The sequence below is a fragment of the Ictalurus furcatus genome, chromosome 25 (genome assembly GCF_023375685.1).
Source record: "Ictalurus furcatus strain D&B chromosome 25, Billie_1.0, whole genome shotgun sequence".
Lineage (NCBI taxonomy): Eukaryota > Metazoa > Chordata > Actinopteri > Siluriformes > Ictaluridae > Ictalurus > Ictalurus furcatus.
Window position 1 is genome coordinate 9,876,143 of NC_071279.1, and position 15,982 is coordinate 9,892,124.

At 38.1% G+C, this 15,982-nt stretch overlaps 1 protein-coding gene across 5 annotated transcripts in view; it reads right to left on the minus strand.

Annotated features, from left to right (window-relative positions):
- Positions 1 to 15,982, minus strand: part of adcy1a (adenylate cyclase 1a) — a 48,836-nt gene that overhangs the window by 11,880 nt on the left and 20,974 nt on the right. For 2 of the 5 annotated variants that reach the window (XR_008384676.1, XM_053614233.1), the window contains exons 5-14: positions 14,690 to 14,817; positions 10,207 to 10,365; positions 7,914 to 8,055; positions 7,409 to 7,564; positions 6,842 to 7,033; positions 3,256 to 3,353; positions 2,529 to 2,613; positions 2,236 to 2,325; positions 1,821 to 2,074; positions 1,439 to 1,565 (exon numbers count right to left, since the gene is read on the minus strand). Coding sequence is in view for 3 of the 5 variants with exons in the window: in XM_053614233.1 (XP_053470208.1) it covers positions 1,439 to 1,565; positions 1,821 to 2,074; positions 2,236 to 2,325; positions 2,529 to 2,613; positions 3,256 to 3,353; positions 6,842 to 7,033; positions 7,409 to 7,564; positions 7,914 to 8,055; positions 10,207 to 10,365; positions 14,690 to 14,817 (1,431 nt within the window). In the remaining 2 variants the exon portion in view is untranslated. Of the gene's footprint in view, positions 1 to 1,438; positions 1,566 to 1,753; positions 2,075 to 2,235; positions 2,326 to 2,528; positions 2,614 to 3,255; positions 3,354 to 6,841; positions 7,034 to 7,408; positions 7,565 to 7,913; positions 8,056 to 10,206; positions 10,366 to 14,689; positions 14,818 to 15,982 lie in introns of those variants that run through there. The other 3 variants (XM_053614234.1, XR_008384677.1, XM_053614236.1) reach the window with 3 other exon arrangements.

A 15,982-nucleotide genomic window follows, 5' to 3' on the forward strand; every position in this document is an offset into this window, starting at 1 on the left:
ATATCAACATTTTGTTGAGCACAGTGGTGCAGAGCTGCCACCTCACAGCTTCAGGGTCCTGGTTTAATCCTGAACTCTGGTTTATTTCTGTGTGGAGTTTTGCATGTTCTCCACGTGTTCCAGTTTCAAAACTGTCCACGGATGTGCAGCATAGGTGATGCTAAACTGCCAGTAGATGTGAAGGAGTGTGTGAAGCTTTGTGTGCATGGTGTTAGGAAGTGAGCAAGCATTTTCTGAGCTCTTTTCAGACTGTAAATTATCTTGGAATAGTCCACAAGGGGGCACTGTTCAACTGTGAACTTCATGAGTCATCAGCAAGTCAAGTCTCACTATGTTTATCCATCAAGATACTTAAACTTGTATGATGTTTAGCTGAAAAGTTGGCTCAGGTCTGCTTGTGTGCTGAGTAATAATATACCACAAGTAATCTGCTTTACATAATGTGATTAAATTAAATTAGTACTTGTTATCAGTAGTATATATATTGGAAATGATGCCTAATCATACTATACTTACTTTTTCTGATTACTTGATTATGTTTTATGTCAAAAAATCATAGTATATTAATGAGAAATTTACTGAAGATATAGTCCATGCACTGTATCTTTCTGATGTTAATGTTAATGTGACACTGGATTGCCTACCTTGTTTTGGTTTCATTCTTTTGTTCCTTTTAAACTTTATGTTTGGTTGTGTTTTTGGAAATTAATGTCCAAAAATATATATTTGCCTCTTTCTTTTAGCACTTTTTTAAAAGCATAATATAATGACAAAAAAATTAGATCAGAACTAGTTTGAATATAATCAGATTATACTACACTTCCTATGTAACCCCTAAAGATTGTATTACTGCTTGCATATTAAATCATAACTCGTGCCATTTTTAAATAACCAGTATCCAATTACATTTCCTGAGTAATCTACCCAAGACTGTCTACAGTTCAAGATGATTTGTTTTAATCCACTGGACTGATACTATGTTCTCTATTATTTACGCAAGCAATAGGAAGTTGGGGATTTTCCTTTAGCTACTGTGTACAGTGGGGGATCACATTGGTTTTCTTTACCAGTGGCCTAATGACAGCTGCTTCAGTGGGGATTAATGCCCAGTTAAAGCGAGATATTTATCCAGTTTAGAACATCTGTTGAGAGAGAGCTTTAAAAACTGGCTTTAAAATGCTAAGAGCCACAGGGTCAAGAGAACAGCTGGAGGATAAAAAAAATAATGACTTTGGATTCAAGATTAACTACTGCAAAGTTTCACATAATAGACTTTTAATGAATATGCCATTTGGATGGAGGAAAAAAAAAACTGCTGGTAAAGATCAATTTAAGACCGGCACTAGTGATGGAGAGACACATATGGAGCGGTCTATACACTGACACACACACACACACACACACACACACACACACACACACACACACACACACATACCTGTGTGGCCCACAGGTAGTCAAGTCTGAGTTTGAGGTCCTGTTGCCTGCAGTGGAGTATCATTGCACCAGAGAAGAGGAGCATCGCCAGAACCGGATCATACCCATGTGTGTGAAAGAACCCTCCTCTACATACACACAAAGCACAAACACCCAAACACACTTAACACAGTGTTTGTATTTTATTAAAACAATAGAACTCACTATCATTATTCTCAATAGATTATGGTATGGGATTATGTGATACCGTTATCTATCTATATCAAGGTATAATGGCATACCCAGAGTGTAAACACTTGTTTAGTTCTAGCATTACCATTTCTTTAGGTGTGTGTAAGCACTGGTTTGATGTTATCATTGCACGCTTGCTGTGCACCGCTCACCCCACAGCTTGCCGGTAGCCGCTGGTCTCCATGACAACGGTATGGAGGACGTTGAGGAGGAGAAGTAAGAGAATCTTGGGTAGTGATGACACGCGCAGGTATAGAGCCACAGACAGTGATGCCATCACGCAAGATAGGAACACGTATGGAGTGTATTTACACACACCTGTACCCACTGCCGTGCTGTTCACTATGACAACCCTGAAAATGGAGACGCTGGAGTTGCCCTCCCATGACCATGGCATGCACGCCACCTGTAACGTAGAGAGCAGAATGGTTTGTTTTCTTAATTTCAACAAACAAAAAAGGTTTTTATGGTTCCAAAAGTTGAGGTTTGTATAGCAAAAGGAGAACGTTTCATATTTCCCTATAAAAACGGGTAAAAGGGGCTTTGTGTGTGTACGTGCACACTCACTACACAGCCCTGGGTCACGGAATACGTCAGAAGGACCAGAAAGCCACACAGAACCGTCCTGATCTGCAGAGTAAGACAGTCCGGAGAGCACTACCGAGAGACGGAGGGGGGTGATGTTAAAGAGAAAAGTAAGGAATTAGGATTAGGAATGCATTTTATCAGATATTATTATTTAAAACCACACATTACAGGAGATTAGAAGTCCAAAAGCCACAGGGTCAAGACATTCTGCTTTTATACTGTTTTTGTAGTTCAGTAATTCAGTCATTGCTGTCTATGTTAATGTGTCTTACCTGCATGTGAGTGAGGTGAAGATACATTACACTTGCCATATGAAAACAGATACAAATAACCAGCAAAATAACGATCACCAGACCTCTATAAAGAGAGAGCAAGAAAGAGACATAGAATTACTGCATGTGTATGTAGTGTGTGTATGCATGTTATTATAGCTAACAAAGTCTAAAACGGTCAATGAAAAATAAAATCATTTTAAGAACAAGAAATTTGTAACAGAAATAACATTTTAAAAAGTACAACTAAAGGAACACTACCTGAAATTAAATAAATAAAATAAAATTACTTTCCCTTTTTTTCCCTACAAAACGTTCAGGTTAATAAGTTCCAGTTTAGTGGTGAATAACTGTGCCCGTAAAGACAAGAACGAGGTGTGGGTATATTTTGAACTGAACTGTCTTACACAAAAAGTGGGCTGGATGAATTGCACAGCAGTCACTGACAGAACAAATTACTAAAACTAAAACCACAGCATAGCAGGTTTTTCGTTAGATTTTTTTTTTTGTATTGTTTTCCACCATTTATGTTGTGAAAATTGAGATCAATTTGATAAAGAAAATCTATCTAATAAAACTTACTAAAACCTAAAAACTAACATGATTTTTGAAAAAATAAAATATAAACAATCATATAAAATATAAAGTTAATTGAAAAAAATAAATAAACTATAATAGCACCAGCATGTGTAGTTATGAGTGTGGTGGTGTTGAATGTGCTACATACTGAGGGATAATTAGAAAATAGATGAGAGCGAAGAGTGAAGTGAGGAGGAGAGAGAACACCACAGCATTGATAAAGCCATCATCATACACCTGCTGATACTGAGAGAGAGAGAGAGAGAGAGAGAGAGAGAGAGAGAGAGAGAGAGAGAGAGAGAAAGAGAGAGAGCAGTGGGTATTCCAAGATCCAAAAAGCAATTACACAATTATTTCTTCTGTCTTCAGGATGTTTTTCTGAATATATGACCCATTCTTATGATGGATGATGGCTAAATCCACATGAGAGAGAGAAGCTCACTACAGTCTACCAGCAGCCTGACATTGAGGTGAACATGAGCTCACTGAATGATGCCTTCTCTTCATTAGTGCTGAAAACTAGCATCTGTCTCCCTGCTGCAATATATACGCATTGTCATTACTCGCCTGCTGAGGCTGGGGAAAGACAACGCTCCCTATTGCCAAAGAGAGAAAGTGTGTGTGTGTGTGTGGGCACACTTTTCAGATGTCCCAGAACTGTTACTGTTGCCCCCATTCTTAAGGTGGGTGGGTCCTTTATGCCAGTACAGTAGGTGGTGTGAAGACGGGATTGAAGAAAAGGGAGAAGAAAGAGAGAGCGAGAGGGAGAGAGAGAGAGAGATAGAGGGAGAGGGAGAGAGAGAGGGAGAGGGAGAGAGGGAGAAGGAGAGGGAATGAGAGAGGGGAGTAAATGTGGGGGTGAGAGGTGGATGAAAGTGAGAAGAGACTCAGTCACGAAGCACAAGAGAACAATGTGGGGGAAGCAGCTTTCTATCTCTCTCTGTGTGTGTGTGTGTGTGTGTGTGTGTGTGTGTGTGTGTGTGTGTGTGTGTGTGCCTATGATTATGCTGTGTGTGTTTGTGTAGGCAAACAATCCTTTTGTGCCTATATCCAAGGTTATTGCTTCTCTTTTCTTCTACATCCCTCACCATCAGAGCCAGCCCAAAGTTCTTTGGGGTCTTAAGGTGGAAGAACTGACCTTGAGAATTGATATTCAAACTAACTTTTTCACACCTCCACACACTTCACATTATCATACACGTCCTGTGTTATCAGTTAGGGGATCTACTTTATTTCCATAAGAGGTCATTTCCAAATAAGAGACAGATTTATCTGAGCTTTTATTTACTATATCAGATGTTCAGTGAGTCAGACGTTTACAGACACTTTGTTAGTATTTGGTGTCATTGCCTTATAATTGCTTAACTACATTTTCATAATTTTCAACATAATTGCTTAACTCATTCCTTCTGACAGAACTGGTGTAACTCAGTATTAGAGTGGCCTTCACAAAGCCCTGACCTGAAATGCAGAGAAAATTTGTGGACTGAACTGAAAAAGTGCATCTGAGCAAGGAGGCCTACACACCTGACTTTCACTTTGTTGTGTTTAAGGCCAGAAACAGAAACAGCCAGTGAGGATGAAACTTTTTACTCCAACCAGTCAGAAGTCACACCTGAGTCTACTGAAAGCCAAAATTAGCTGATTACACAGGTGTAGCTCCTGTTAATTAGAATGAAAACCTGCACCCACATTGGCCCTTTGCAGATCAAATTGGACACCCCTGCTTTAAGGCATTCTGTTACAATTTTGTAGGCATGCTTAGGATCATTGTTCTGTAGTTGTGACCAAGTTTGAACTTTCTGGCTGATGTCTTGCTTCAGTATTTCTTGATAATCCTCCTTCCTCGTGATGTCATCTACAATATTTTCTAAAGTGCACCAGTCCCGTTTCCAGTAGAACACCCTCACAACGTCATGCTGCCACCCCCATGCTTCACAGTAGAAATGGTGCTCTTCGGATTAAAAGCCTCACATGTTTTTTCTCCATAAATAACGCTAATCATTATAGCCAAACAGTACAATTTTTCTTTCATCTGATCACAGAACACGCCTCCAAACAGCTGGTGATCACCTGTAAACGTCAGTCTAGCATAGACCAGCATATGCAGCCGCCTGTATATCTGTCTCTAAGCAATTGTTTCAAAATTACCTCTGATGTGAACAAAGTAGATGAGCTAAATGACTTGCCAAAGGAAACATATGGCAACATGATGTGTGAAGTTGAGAAAAATGGAGATTGAATATCTTTAGCCTCGGTGTATGTAAATTTTTGACCTCAACTATAGCTACCTAGATCGATGCTGCATTTTAACTGAAGCATAGTAGTGTTTGTATACCTCTATACTGTAAATAAGACACTTATAGAAATGTTTCAACTGCCAGATACGTTTGAATATCATTTCGCTAGAAAGCAACTGATCTATTTGCCTTAAAGCTTACTTGTTGCAAAACTGCTGCACATACAGCTGTGGGGATGTGGAGAAAAGATTAAAGGCTGTTTTATGCTTTTGGCAATTAGTAGCATATGAGCAACAATGGAAGAGTCTCTTTAATCAAAAAGTAGTTACAGAACAATTTCATGCATAATATGATGACCAACAGCTGTGTGGTGCTAAAACACCCCAATAACAACCACGATTATGTCGTTTTGACCACATGTTCCCCTGGTCCAGTGTGGATCTGACAAACATAAACGAGGCATTACGTTCAGCTACTACATGGTGTTACAGAGTAGCTGTGTATTTCTTCATATACAAATGCCAAGCAAAGATGAAAAAGGAAATATATGATTTGCATTTCTTTATAGGGACTGTTAAATGGATATTAAGGGCATTATCTGTTTTTGCACTACTGACAAAGCAGCTGTTGTTTATATTTTTTTATATTCTTGTTCTGTGTTTCTTTTATTGCAGTTTATCTGAGGTGTACAAGAGGTTCAAATATTCTCTTTATTTGATGCCGTAACTTTCTAAATGTCTCTAGTAAGTAAAAAAACAAAAAAAAAAACAGAACAACTGTGGATATTGTGATATAAACTGTTACCATTAGCATTTAAAAATTGGAAAATATTGTGATACAAAATTTGGTTATATAATCCATCGCCCACTTGGTTAGTCCACATGAACTCCACAGCATTGTTGTCATATGTTAGGACCTCTGAGCCATGTGGTGCAAAATTTGTTCTACAAAACATTAAGGTGAAGTGAGAACTACTTTAATGGGAAAAAATGCAGCTGCCAAGAAACCAGTATCACTCTGGGAATGTAACTCTTTTGCACAAAGCTAAGCTATAGAGGTCATAATCAGTGAATCAGTTACTTCAAATAAAACTTAGCATGAACTTGATCTTATGTGAAAATAAATAGCATGGATTTGAAACAAATGTAGGAAAAGCTACAACCTCTACCCTTAACCTTCAAATTTGCAAATTAAATCATGCTAATAAGAACAAACAAACAAACAAAAAAACCTCTACAAAAAAATGAATAGAATAATTAAACCACACCAGAACTAACCAAAATTATACTGATTTTTAAGGGAAACTATAAATGTTGAAACATGTTATGTGTGTTTCAATTAAAAAAAGGAAGAAAGAAAGAAACTGTGCCCTATGCAGCAACTTATACAGATTAACTGACAGGCCAAGCCAGCTCAGAATAATGCACAGCCTCTGTTTTTATTTGTATGTGTGTAAATGTGATTGTGAAAGACTGTGGCTATGAGTGTGCCCACCGTTCTCTCTCGTTCTCTGCTCCTGTAGGTCAGAGTGATGTAATTGAGATCTGCTGTTTCCGATTCGGTTTGCCGAGCTTCAATCAGTCTTCCGATGTAGCGGTTCACACGTGTGCCGGGTGAGTTATGCGCTACTCCCGAGAAGGACGTGCGGTTGCGTAGCTTCTCTGATGCTGTGCGTAGAGCTCGCCTCTGTAATGATTGATGAAAAGTCAGACAATATAGACCCTCGCACATGAAATGAATCAAATTCATTTATCAATGAGATAATCAGGGCTGAATTCTAGCAAAGGTCCTGAAAGTCATGACTTAAATCTATTTGTAGACAGGAAACATTAATAGTCCACCTATACACACGTACACACAATCACCCACTTTAAGAAAAATGAAAGAGGATATCAGGTTAGAGTTACATTAGTGTCTATGTGAGTATGCGTGTATGCACTGTACATGTGTGTGCTACATCCATTGATACAAAATCCACTCAAACTCTGCAGCTAATCCAAATTGCCACATCACACTCACATGCGGATGTAGATTTAAAAGCGCACACCCATAAACACGCACCTTATCATCGTCTTCGCAGGTCATGACATTGGAGAAAGGAATCTCAGCCTTAAACATTTTCCTGCAGTGCATGAGCTGCACGAGAAGGTAGCAGACCGTCTTAAACTTCATCTTCTTTGCTGGCTTTATATCAGACAGAATCAAGCCAGGGAAAATCTGGATTAAAAAAAGGAAAGAGAGGGAGCGAAATCTTCTTTTTTTTTTTTTTTTTTTTTTAAATGTATATCTAAAAAGGGAATACAATAATCATTGTCAGTACTTGTTAAATATAAGAATGACAAAAAAGAAGTGTAAGCTTCTTTGATTATAAAGCTAAATCGTGACATAGAGGCTTATCAGTAAGACTTTATTTTCAGGAACTGGAGATTTGCATGAGCCTCTAAAATAACTGTCCCATATGCGATCAACACCTTTCTCAGACCAAAACAGGTATAGTTTGTATAGTATGTAGAATTGTGTGTATTGCATTGGCATGATTATACACATATGTACATGTGAATTCTACCTTGCGTCTGTGAGAGGGCACAATAAAAAAGGTCTCGATGGCGTGTTTGCTGAGGAAAGCGTGTCTCTCGTGCCCATAGCCTGGCTCCACCTCGTAATCTCCATTCAGACATTCCAAAGTGGCTTTAGTGATATGAACCTTACTGTACGGGACACACAGAGAACACTCAGCAAATATTTTCAGTAAATATATGGCTTCAAAATTAAACAGGAGATAAACATGTAGTAAGTTTCATTTTTGCATGAGTATTTCTCAGACAAGACATAAATAACAAGACATTAAAACATAAATAACCGGTATCAAAAATGGATGGTAGTGGATTACTGGACCTGACTATACTGTGCTCCTGCGCTGTGTCATGGAATTCCCCTGTGGAGTACGCTGCCCATAGCGCGAGAGTGCACGTTTCCAGGTTTTCATACTTTGTTTACATTTGACACGTGTGTTTTGTTTTGCCATCTGTCCTGTCTCCACCCCTGTAATGTTATTGGATGTCCCTAATGTATCTCAGCTGTTCTGCGTTATGCCCTGTGATTAGTTTGTATATTTAAACCCCTGCGTGTCTTTGTTCCGGGCGAAGTATTGAGCTTCAGTGTTTGCCGCCTGAATCATACCAAGCCTTTGATCTTTGTTCCTCGCTTTGTTTTTGATCCTGTCCTTGTTTGTCGTCTACGCCCAGTTTAAGCCTGTTTGTAGATCGCCTGATCGCTTGTTCTTGATTATGTTTTTGCTTACTGATTTGGATTTGTCTGCCTGTCTCTTTAAATAAAGCTTTAAACTGCACATGCATCCGTCACCATCCTGATAACGTGACATGCTGCAAAACCCAATAAGGTAACTTTACTCAAATCAATTAAGGAAACTGATTACCTGAAATCATTTAGGTGTAAAAATCAATTGATTTGACTACAGATCATTTATAGACATTTGAGTTTACTTTACTCTTTGTTATACTTATTTAATTCCACTAAGCTATGTTTAAAGAACTAATTAAGAAAAGTTTGAAATGCAGTGCCAGGATTGAACCCAAGACCTGCCAACATAAAACACAATCCATGCACTAATTATTAATGGTGAAGTATTAAAGGTATGCATTGCTGCAAGTCAGTCATGATAGTCACCTTTATAAGGGAGGGATTTTATGAAACTGGACCTTTACAAATTTTAATTGAATACCTCTAGCTTATATTGTTCGTTATTCGTCAACTAATTGAAGTTAAGAAAGAAAGTATACACCAAAAATATTGCATATATATATATATATATATATATATATATATATATATATATATATATATATATATATATATATGTGTGTGTGTGTGTGTGTGTACGTGTATATATTATATATGAGGTGTTGAGGATGAAATTTGAAAGAAAGGTTTAAACTAATATCATTATTTGAGTAATTAAATCTTGAGTCACATGATTTGTGACTCAATGAGTACTTAAAACCTCACAAATGAAATAACTGTTCAGTTACTGTGTTCTCATAACTTAAGTCAGATAAGTCAATATGACATTTAAACTATCTGAGTAGCGATTACTCATTTAATTTAGTCATTTCCACTGTTAGGTTTTACAGTGTGGGTCCTCCTAAATATACAGTACATAGTATAGTTAGTGATAGACAGAGTGACCAGAATGTTAGCCCTGTCTAATAATAAAAAATACTGTGTTGGTAGAGTAGATAAGCTGGTACAGTATAAAAGCTGAGTATCAGTAGAGATGTTTTGTAAAACTCACTGTGCAGTCTGAAAATGTAGTCCAACATATCTATGCTGTATAAAACCCAGTCAAAACTATCTGGTTGTGAGTGCTAACAAATAATATAATAAAGTCAAACGCTCTGGTGGTCTAGTGGTCAATATTCGGGGCTCTCACTGTCATGGCCTGGGTTTGCTTCCTGGTCAGGGAACATGTTATAAACTCTTCACACTCTTGCTATCTGGCAAAAGGTATCGAAGCATTTGGGCCCTCACGGCCAGACTGTGTAACAATTTCTTTCCCCTGAGCCACCAGACTCTGCAATACATAGAGACTGGACTGACAAACAGACACACTTGAAAGATGCAACCCTCCTGGTTAGTAGGCTGAGTTGGATTCTGGGTTGAATCAACTCTTACACAGCACAGGTCCCCATCTGATCCACAAGTTTAGATTCAGGGTGTTATCTCTTTTCCATTCACAAGATGCTTGTGAGAAAGAATCTGACACCGGCTCAAACATCTTGTTGTTGAAATCAAGCTCTATGTGTGTCCAGTGGTCATGAAGTGGTCATGTAGAAACTGACCCCGGAAGTCCTCCTGCCTCCATCATGTTTGCCAGAGTGACATCATTGGACCAGACATCATACTGCCACTTCCTTAATCCCAGAACCCCACACAGCACACGACCTGTGTGCAATCCCACACGCATGTTCAGATCCACCTCCGTCGCCTCTGCAACAGACCTGCAAATGAACACACGCGCGCACACACACACACACACACACACACACACACCATGTACACTCTTAGAAAAATGTCTTTTGTAAAGAATACAGAACTGTGCTTTAATTCGTCATGTGTTATTCAAATACTGTGACAGTTTCCTCCACAAGCAGGTCACGCATCCACACTGTATAAAAATGAATCATCTTACTTTAAAAAAGACAGTTAATATTTTTGTCAAAATTGAATAGCTATGTCAAATAATTAGTGCAAAATTGTACACTGATAACCTTTGCTAAAAAGCAAACATAAGGCAAAAGTGCAGGTGAAGCAGAGATAATGACTGTACAGTTGTGAATGAAAGATACACTCTGACTGAGGTGGGGCTGAACATATAGAAAATAAGGATGGCTGATACCACTTCTTTCCTTTTTTTCAATCGGATACCAAGTAAGAGCACGATTAGTATAAAAATATTCTTGTGTATAAAAAAGGGTTCAATTTATTTCTACAACGAAAACATGGATATCAAATTCAATTGTATTTGTATAGCGCTTTTATCGATGGACATGATCACAAATTAGTTTTACAGAAATATATGCATTTAGGATATATATTTTAAATGTATCATTTATCCCTAATGAGCAAGCCAGAGGCAACGATGGCAAGGGAAAACTCCCCAAGATGATATGAGGAAGAATCTTTGAGAGGAACCAGACTCGAAAGGGAACCTATCCTCATCTGGGTGACACGGGATAGTGCGATTATAAATAAATAAATCCCTTCAATAACTGTGTACTACATGGACAAAACGTGCATGTGTGTAACCAGGAAATTCATTAAGTCTATTTTATTGAAGTTATCAACTGTTCACTGATGGAGACTTAGCTATCATATCAAGTATTATATGTGAAATAAAGAATTCTATACTGATGTTAGGGTTCTGTATAGGTTTGCTTTTGTCATGCAGACCTAGAGCAGCCAAACCCATATAAGGTATAAATGCAAGCAAAAAGAAAAGTACATTTAACACAATGAGTTCAGTTTAATATTTAACTTTAGGATGGCAGGTTACAATGATGCCTTTTATCTCAATTTTCTCCACTGCACTCTGGGCACCTCAAAATAATTCAATTCTTATATTAAATACAAGTATATAATTTAGGATTTATGTTATTGCAGTATAAATGTGCCAGTGGGTCAGTAAATCAAAAAACGTAGATGAGCCATCACTCAGAAACATCAGCTAGGATAATGGTCTGCTATGTGAATTTAATAAACGTTAATATAGTTCCTTAAAAATTGGTCAAAGAATTCTGAGTGAGGATCGTGAATTCTAAGCAAAAATGTGGTCTTCTTAGTTCATCCTGAATCATGGAGCCCTACTTGCAAAGAAATCTCCTCTCACCTCACTACCTACATAACACCACACACAGAGAAAGAGAGAGCGGGAAAGAGAGCACGGAAAAAGGGTTTGCTGGGTTTATTTTTAACAACACAACCTGAATGGGGGAAGAAAACTCGAGAGCCTGAGATGGGAGAATGTCAGAGTGAGCAAAAAAAAAGAGCTTTTAGTGTGTGTGTGTGTGTGTGTGTGTGTGTGTGTGTGTGTGTGTGTGTGTGTGTGTCCACCTGTATTAGGTGATAAGAGATTCCAGCCACAACACAAGGAACCAGAGAAACAACTATTGACATAACAGTCAGCTCGCTCACTCACTCACTCACTCACTCACTCACTCACTCATTCACACACACACACACACACATTCAAACACACCCACACACATACAAACATACCCACACACATTCTTATAGAGTGCTGAATAACATACGGCCTAACATATGGCTGTCATTTACCATTGCCAATGTTTCCACTGCAGTTGCAATTTGCCATGCAATCAGCAGGGACACAAAATATTACAAACTGCTCCTTTAAAGAATGGCATAAACACTTGACTATTAGCATTGTGCCACTTAATTACAAACAACTTTACGCCAGTTCATTCATGCAATTATCCAATCAGCCAATCATGTGGCAGCACCACAGAGCAATCATGCAAATACAGGTCGAGAGATTCATGTTCACATCATCTATCAGAATGGGGAAAATAATGTGCCACAGCCATCCATGGCCAGGAATGACACTAACACTAGCACTACCATGCTAGTGACACTGTGAGCCCATGTATGCAGAACATGGAGGATAGTGCTTTCCTCCAAGTGAGTTACACTGCCAAGCGACACAGCATGAGCAGCAGCTCGAAAAGATGCGGTGCCTGACTTTATGTGTCTCAGAGGGTGGGAAGATCAAACTGGCATTGAATATAAGGGGGGAAACAAGAAAGAGTTGATTTCCTGGGATTTTCACACACAATAACTTAGTAACTCGATTAACCACTTGTTACAACTTAAATCCCAAAATACAATTCAATTCAATTGTATTTGTATAGTGCTTTTAACAACAGACATTGTCACAAAGCAGCTTTATAGAAATATATAAATTACGGATATAAATTTTACATTTAAAAATTTATCCCTGAAGAGCAAGACAGAGGCAAAGGTGGCAAGGAAAAATTCCCTGGGACGACAAAGGCCAGATTAGCGTGGCAACCTGATGCTACTGGGTTATCGTTTCTAATGGCCTGTAACTGCAACCAACTTCTATAGGTGTGGAAAGGTATCAAATTATATATATATATACATACATACATACATACATGTTCATGAGCACATTTCCAATTGTGGCACCCAACATATGACATTTTAGAAAACAAATTCTGGCTTGCTATGATTATCTTGTCCAGTTTTGGAAATGTTAGAGTGACGTGTCTCACTCAGAGGTCCAGATTGTTTGATCACAGTAGGGATTATTGATGGATGAATGACATAATTTGCACAATGCATGCTGGGTATTGTAGTTTCACTACATCAAGGTGTGAAAACAATCATGAATTCTGTTAAAACGCTAACACTAAGTGAAACAATATAGTGTGACAGAATAATGCATACTACGAAAAAATATATATATGAAATTCTAGCTTTATGCAGGAATGCGCCTTTAATTGCTCAGTTTTATCCTGCATGGATTGTAAGCTGTTTTGGATAAAAGCATCAGCGCCACGAAGCAGTAGAGGACGCAAGTGCAGGTACATAGTGGTTTTAATAATCTTGGCAAAGAGGACAAAGACGTAATCCAAAAACGCGGTCAGTAAGCAGGCATGGGTCAGGCAATGTACAAACAGCATAAACAAGGGCAGGCAAGGTCAAATACATAAACAACAAAACAAGGTCAAAAGCCAGAGAAACAAACAATGGCTCAAATGGTTTGGTATAGAATGGTAGAAGAGACACAGCACAAATACTTCACAATGAATGTGAATACTGAGAGTCCTTATATAGTGTGAGTGTGGCCATGCAGGTGATTGAGTCCAGGTGTGTGTAATCAGTAATCAGGAGCGTGTGACCTGATTACAGCAGCCATATTTGTAGGCCATGCTGAATTCTGGGATGTGTAGTTAGACACCAGCCAAATGAGCAAACGTAGTGGATTATATTTTATTTTAAATTTACAGTCTATTTCTAGACATACTTACTGTAATATACTGTAAAAAGTACAGCACTTAAAAAGTAAGGTACCTCTGCTTACACTAAACTACTGTAAATTTTACAACACAATTTTACAGTGCTTTTTTGGGTAGGGAAAAATGACTGCCTTTATATTCTGTACTTTTTCATATTTTCCAGACTTGCAGAATTACACAACTTAAGTATTTTTATGTGATTATGCATGTCATTAAAGCACTTAGATTGTCAAATTAGTGTCAAATGTATTTCAATCCCAGCAAAAGCACATACTCTTAGTTAGCAAGTTAGTAATTATTGACACCTACCATAGTACTAGAGTGATATAAGAAGTAATACTTACTCTAAATACAGTAATACAATTTAAGAACTACAAAGGTCATCTCATTTTCTAAAATCCCCTGTTACAGTGTAAGCGATAAAAATGTCTACATTCTTTTTGCTTACAAACAAAACCATCTCAGGAGAATTCAGTGGAAATCATTCAGTGCGATTATTCTGCAATTACCCATGAGCGTCCTGGTAAAGATGGTTATGCTTCGTTGCCTTTCAAAGCTGGATGCTTTTTGATATCTCTTGCATTTAGAAAGGCAAAAGGTTTGAGTTACCTGCTTTAATAAATGTAGTAAATAAATTACAATTGAGGAAAATGCAGGAATAAAAGAAAAACATTCACATCCAAATGAACTGTCTGCTAAAAAGACGTTTCAAGAATAAAGAATGTCATGAGCAGTGTGTGTGTTTAGCAGAGGGTACACTCACGTGATGGTGTCAATCATGTCGAGTCCCATTTCCACACAGCAGTGTGCATGGTCAGCTTTGGGCTGGGTCAGACCAGACACACAGTAATAACAGTCCCCCAGGATCTTTATCCTCCTGCAGTGATTCTCCTTTTAGTCACACACACACAGGCAGGAGAAGGAGACAAAAGTCAAAAGTGTGATGGCTCATCATCATTTTTTTTCTGTTAAATCAGCATTTATTTTAAAACACTAAACTACAGACACATATTCCTCACAGTCTAAACTATATACATATCTTTCCTGTTATTCGTAGTGACTGAATAATATGCTTACATTTACATTTGTACATTAACAATGCCCTCTAATCTGCCTGAAATGGATTTTTATTGTTGTAATAAATGAGAGCACCTTCGCATGTGCGTGTGTGTGTGTGTGTGTGTGTGTGTGTGTATGTTGCTCTGTGAATATGCCAAACAGGGGTATTGCTATAATTCCTATGATAAACTACTGAAGTAGATTTCCTCCCACTCAGGCTTAGGAAAGCAAGACCGAGAGAAAGAGAGAAGGAAAGCACAGATTCAGACCTACTACACTGTAGATCCTAATACAGATACTTTGCCTTTCATTTCATTCAACTCAGTAAGAAACCTAAACCCTGACATTTCGCAAATTTGTTAATTTAATTAAATGTTTTTAATTCATTATTTTATTCCGCTATCCTACGACAGCTACCAACCGGGCAGGGAGAAGACTAGCACGTGCATGGGGACCCCCGGCCACGGATGCATCGTTGGGATTTGAACTCACGATCTCCGGATAATAAAGATGCTTTTCTGTTGCACCATTTGGGAGCCCACCTGTTAATATCTCAAAGCAAAATTGACCCTGGCACATCTGGAACAAGGAACATCTGACAACTGAACAACATGGTAGTAATTTTAATGTGGATAGCCTGTCATTAAATCAGGAGTCACATAATAATTTACAGACAGAGTATGGTTCTCTGCTAGTGTTTGGAAAGATGTTTACCTTCGACGGATATGTTCTAACAGCAGCTAAATTCCTGCATCGAACAATATTCATTTGAACTGAATTATAGACACAGATAATAGTATCGTTTCACTTTTAATTATGCTCTTTAGTGTTTCAGTCATTTGGATTTTTTTTTCGGCCTGTCAAGGAGAAATAGAGGAAAGGAGAAAATCTTTTGAAATGAAGTTGGATGCGTTTGTGTGTGTGTGTGTGTGTATGTGTTTGATGTGACAAGGGGTTTCCTTTGTTACTGAGGTAGCAAACATCATACACACACACA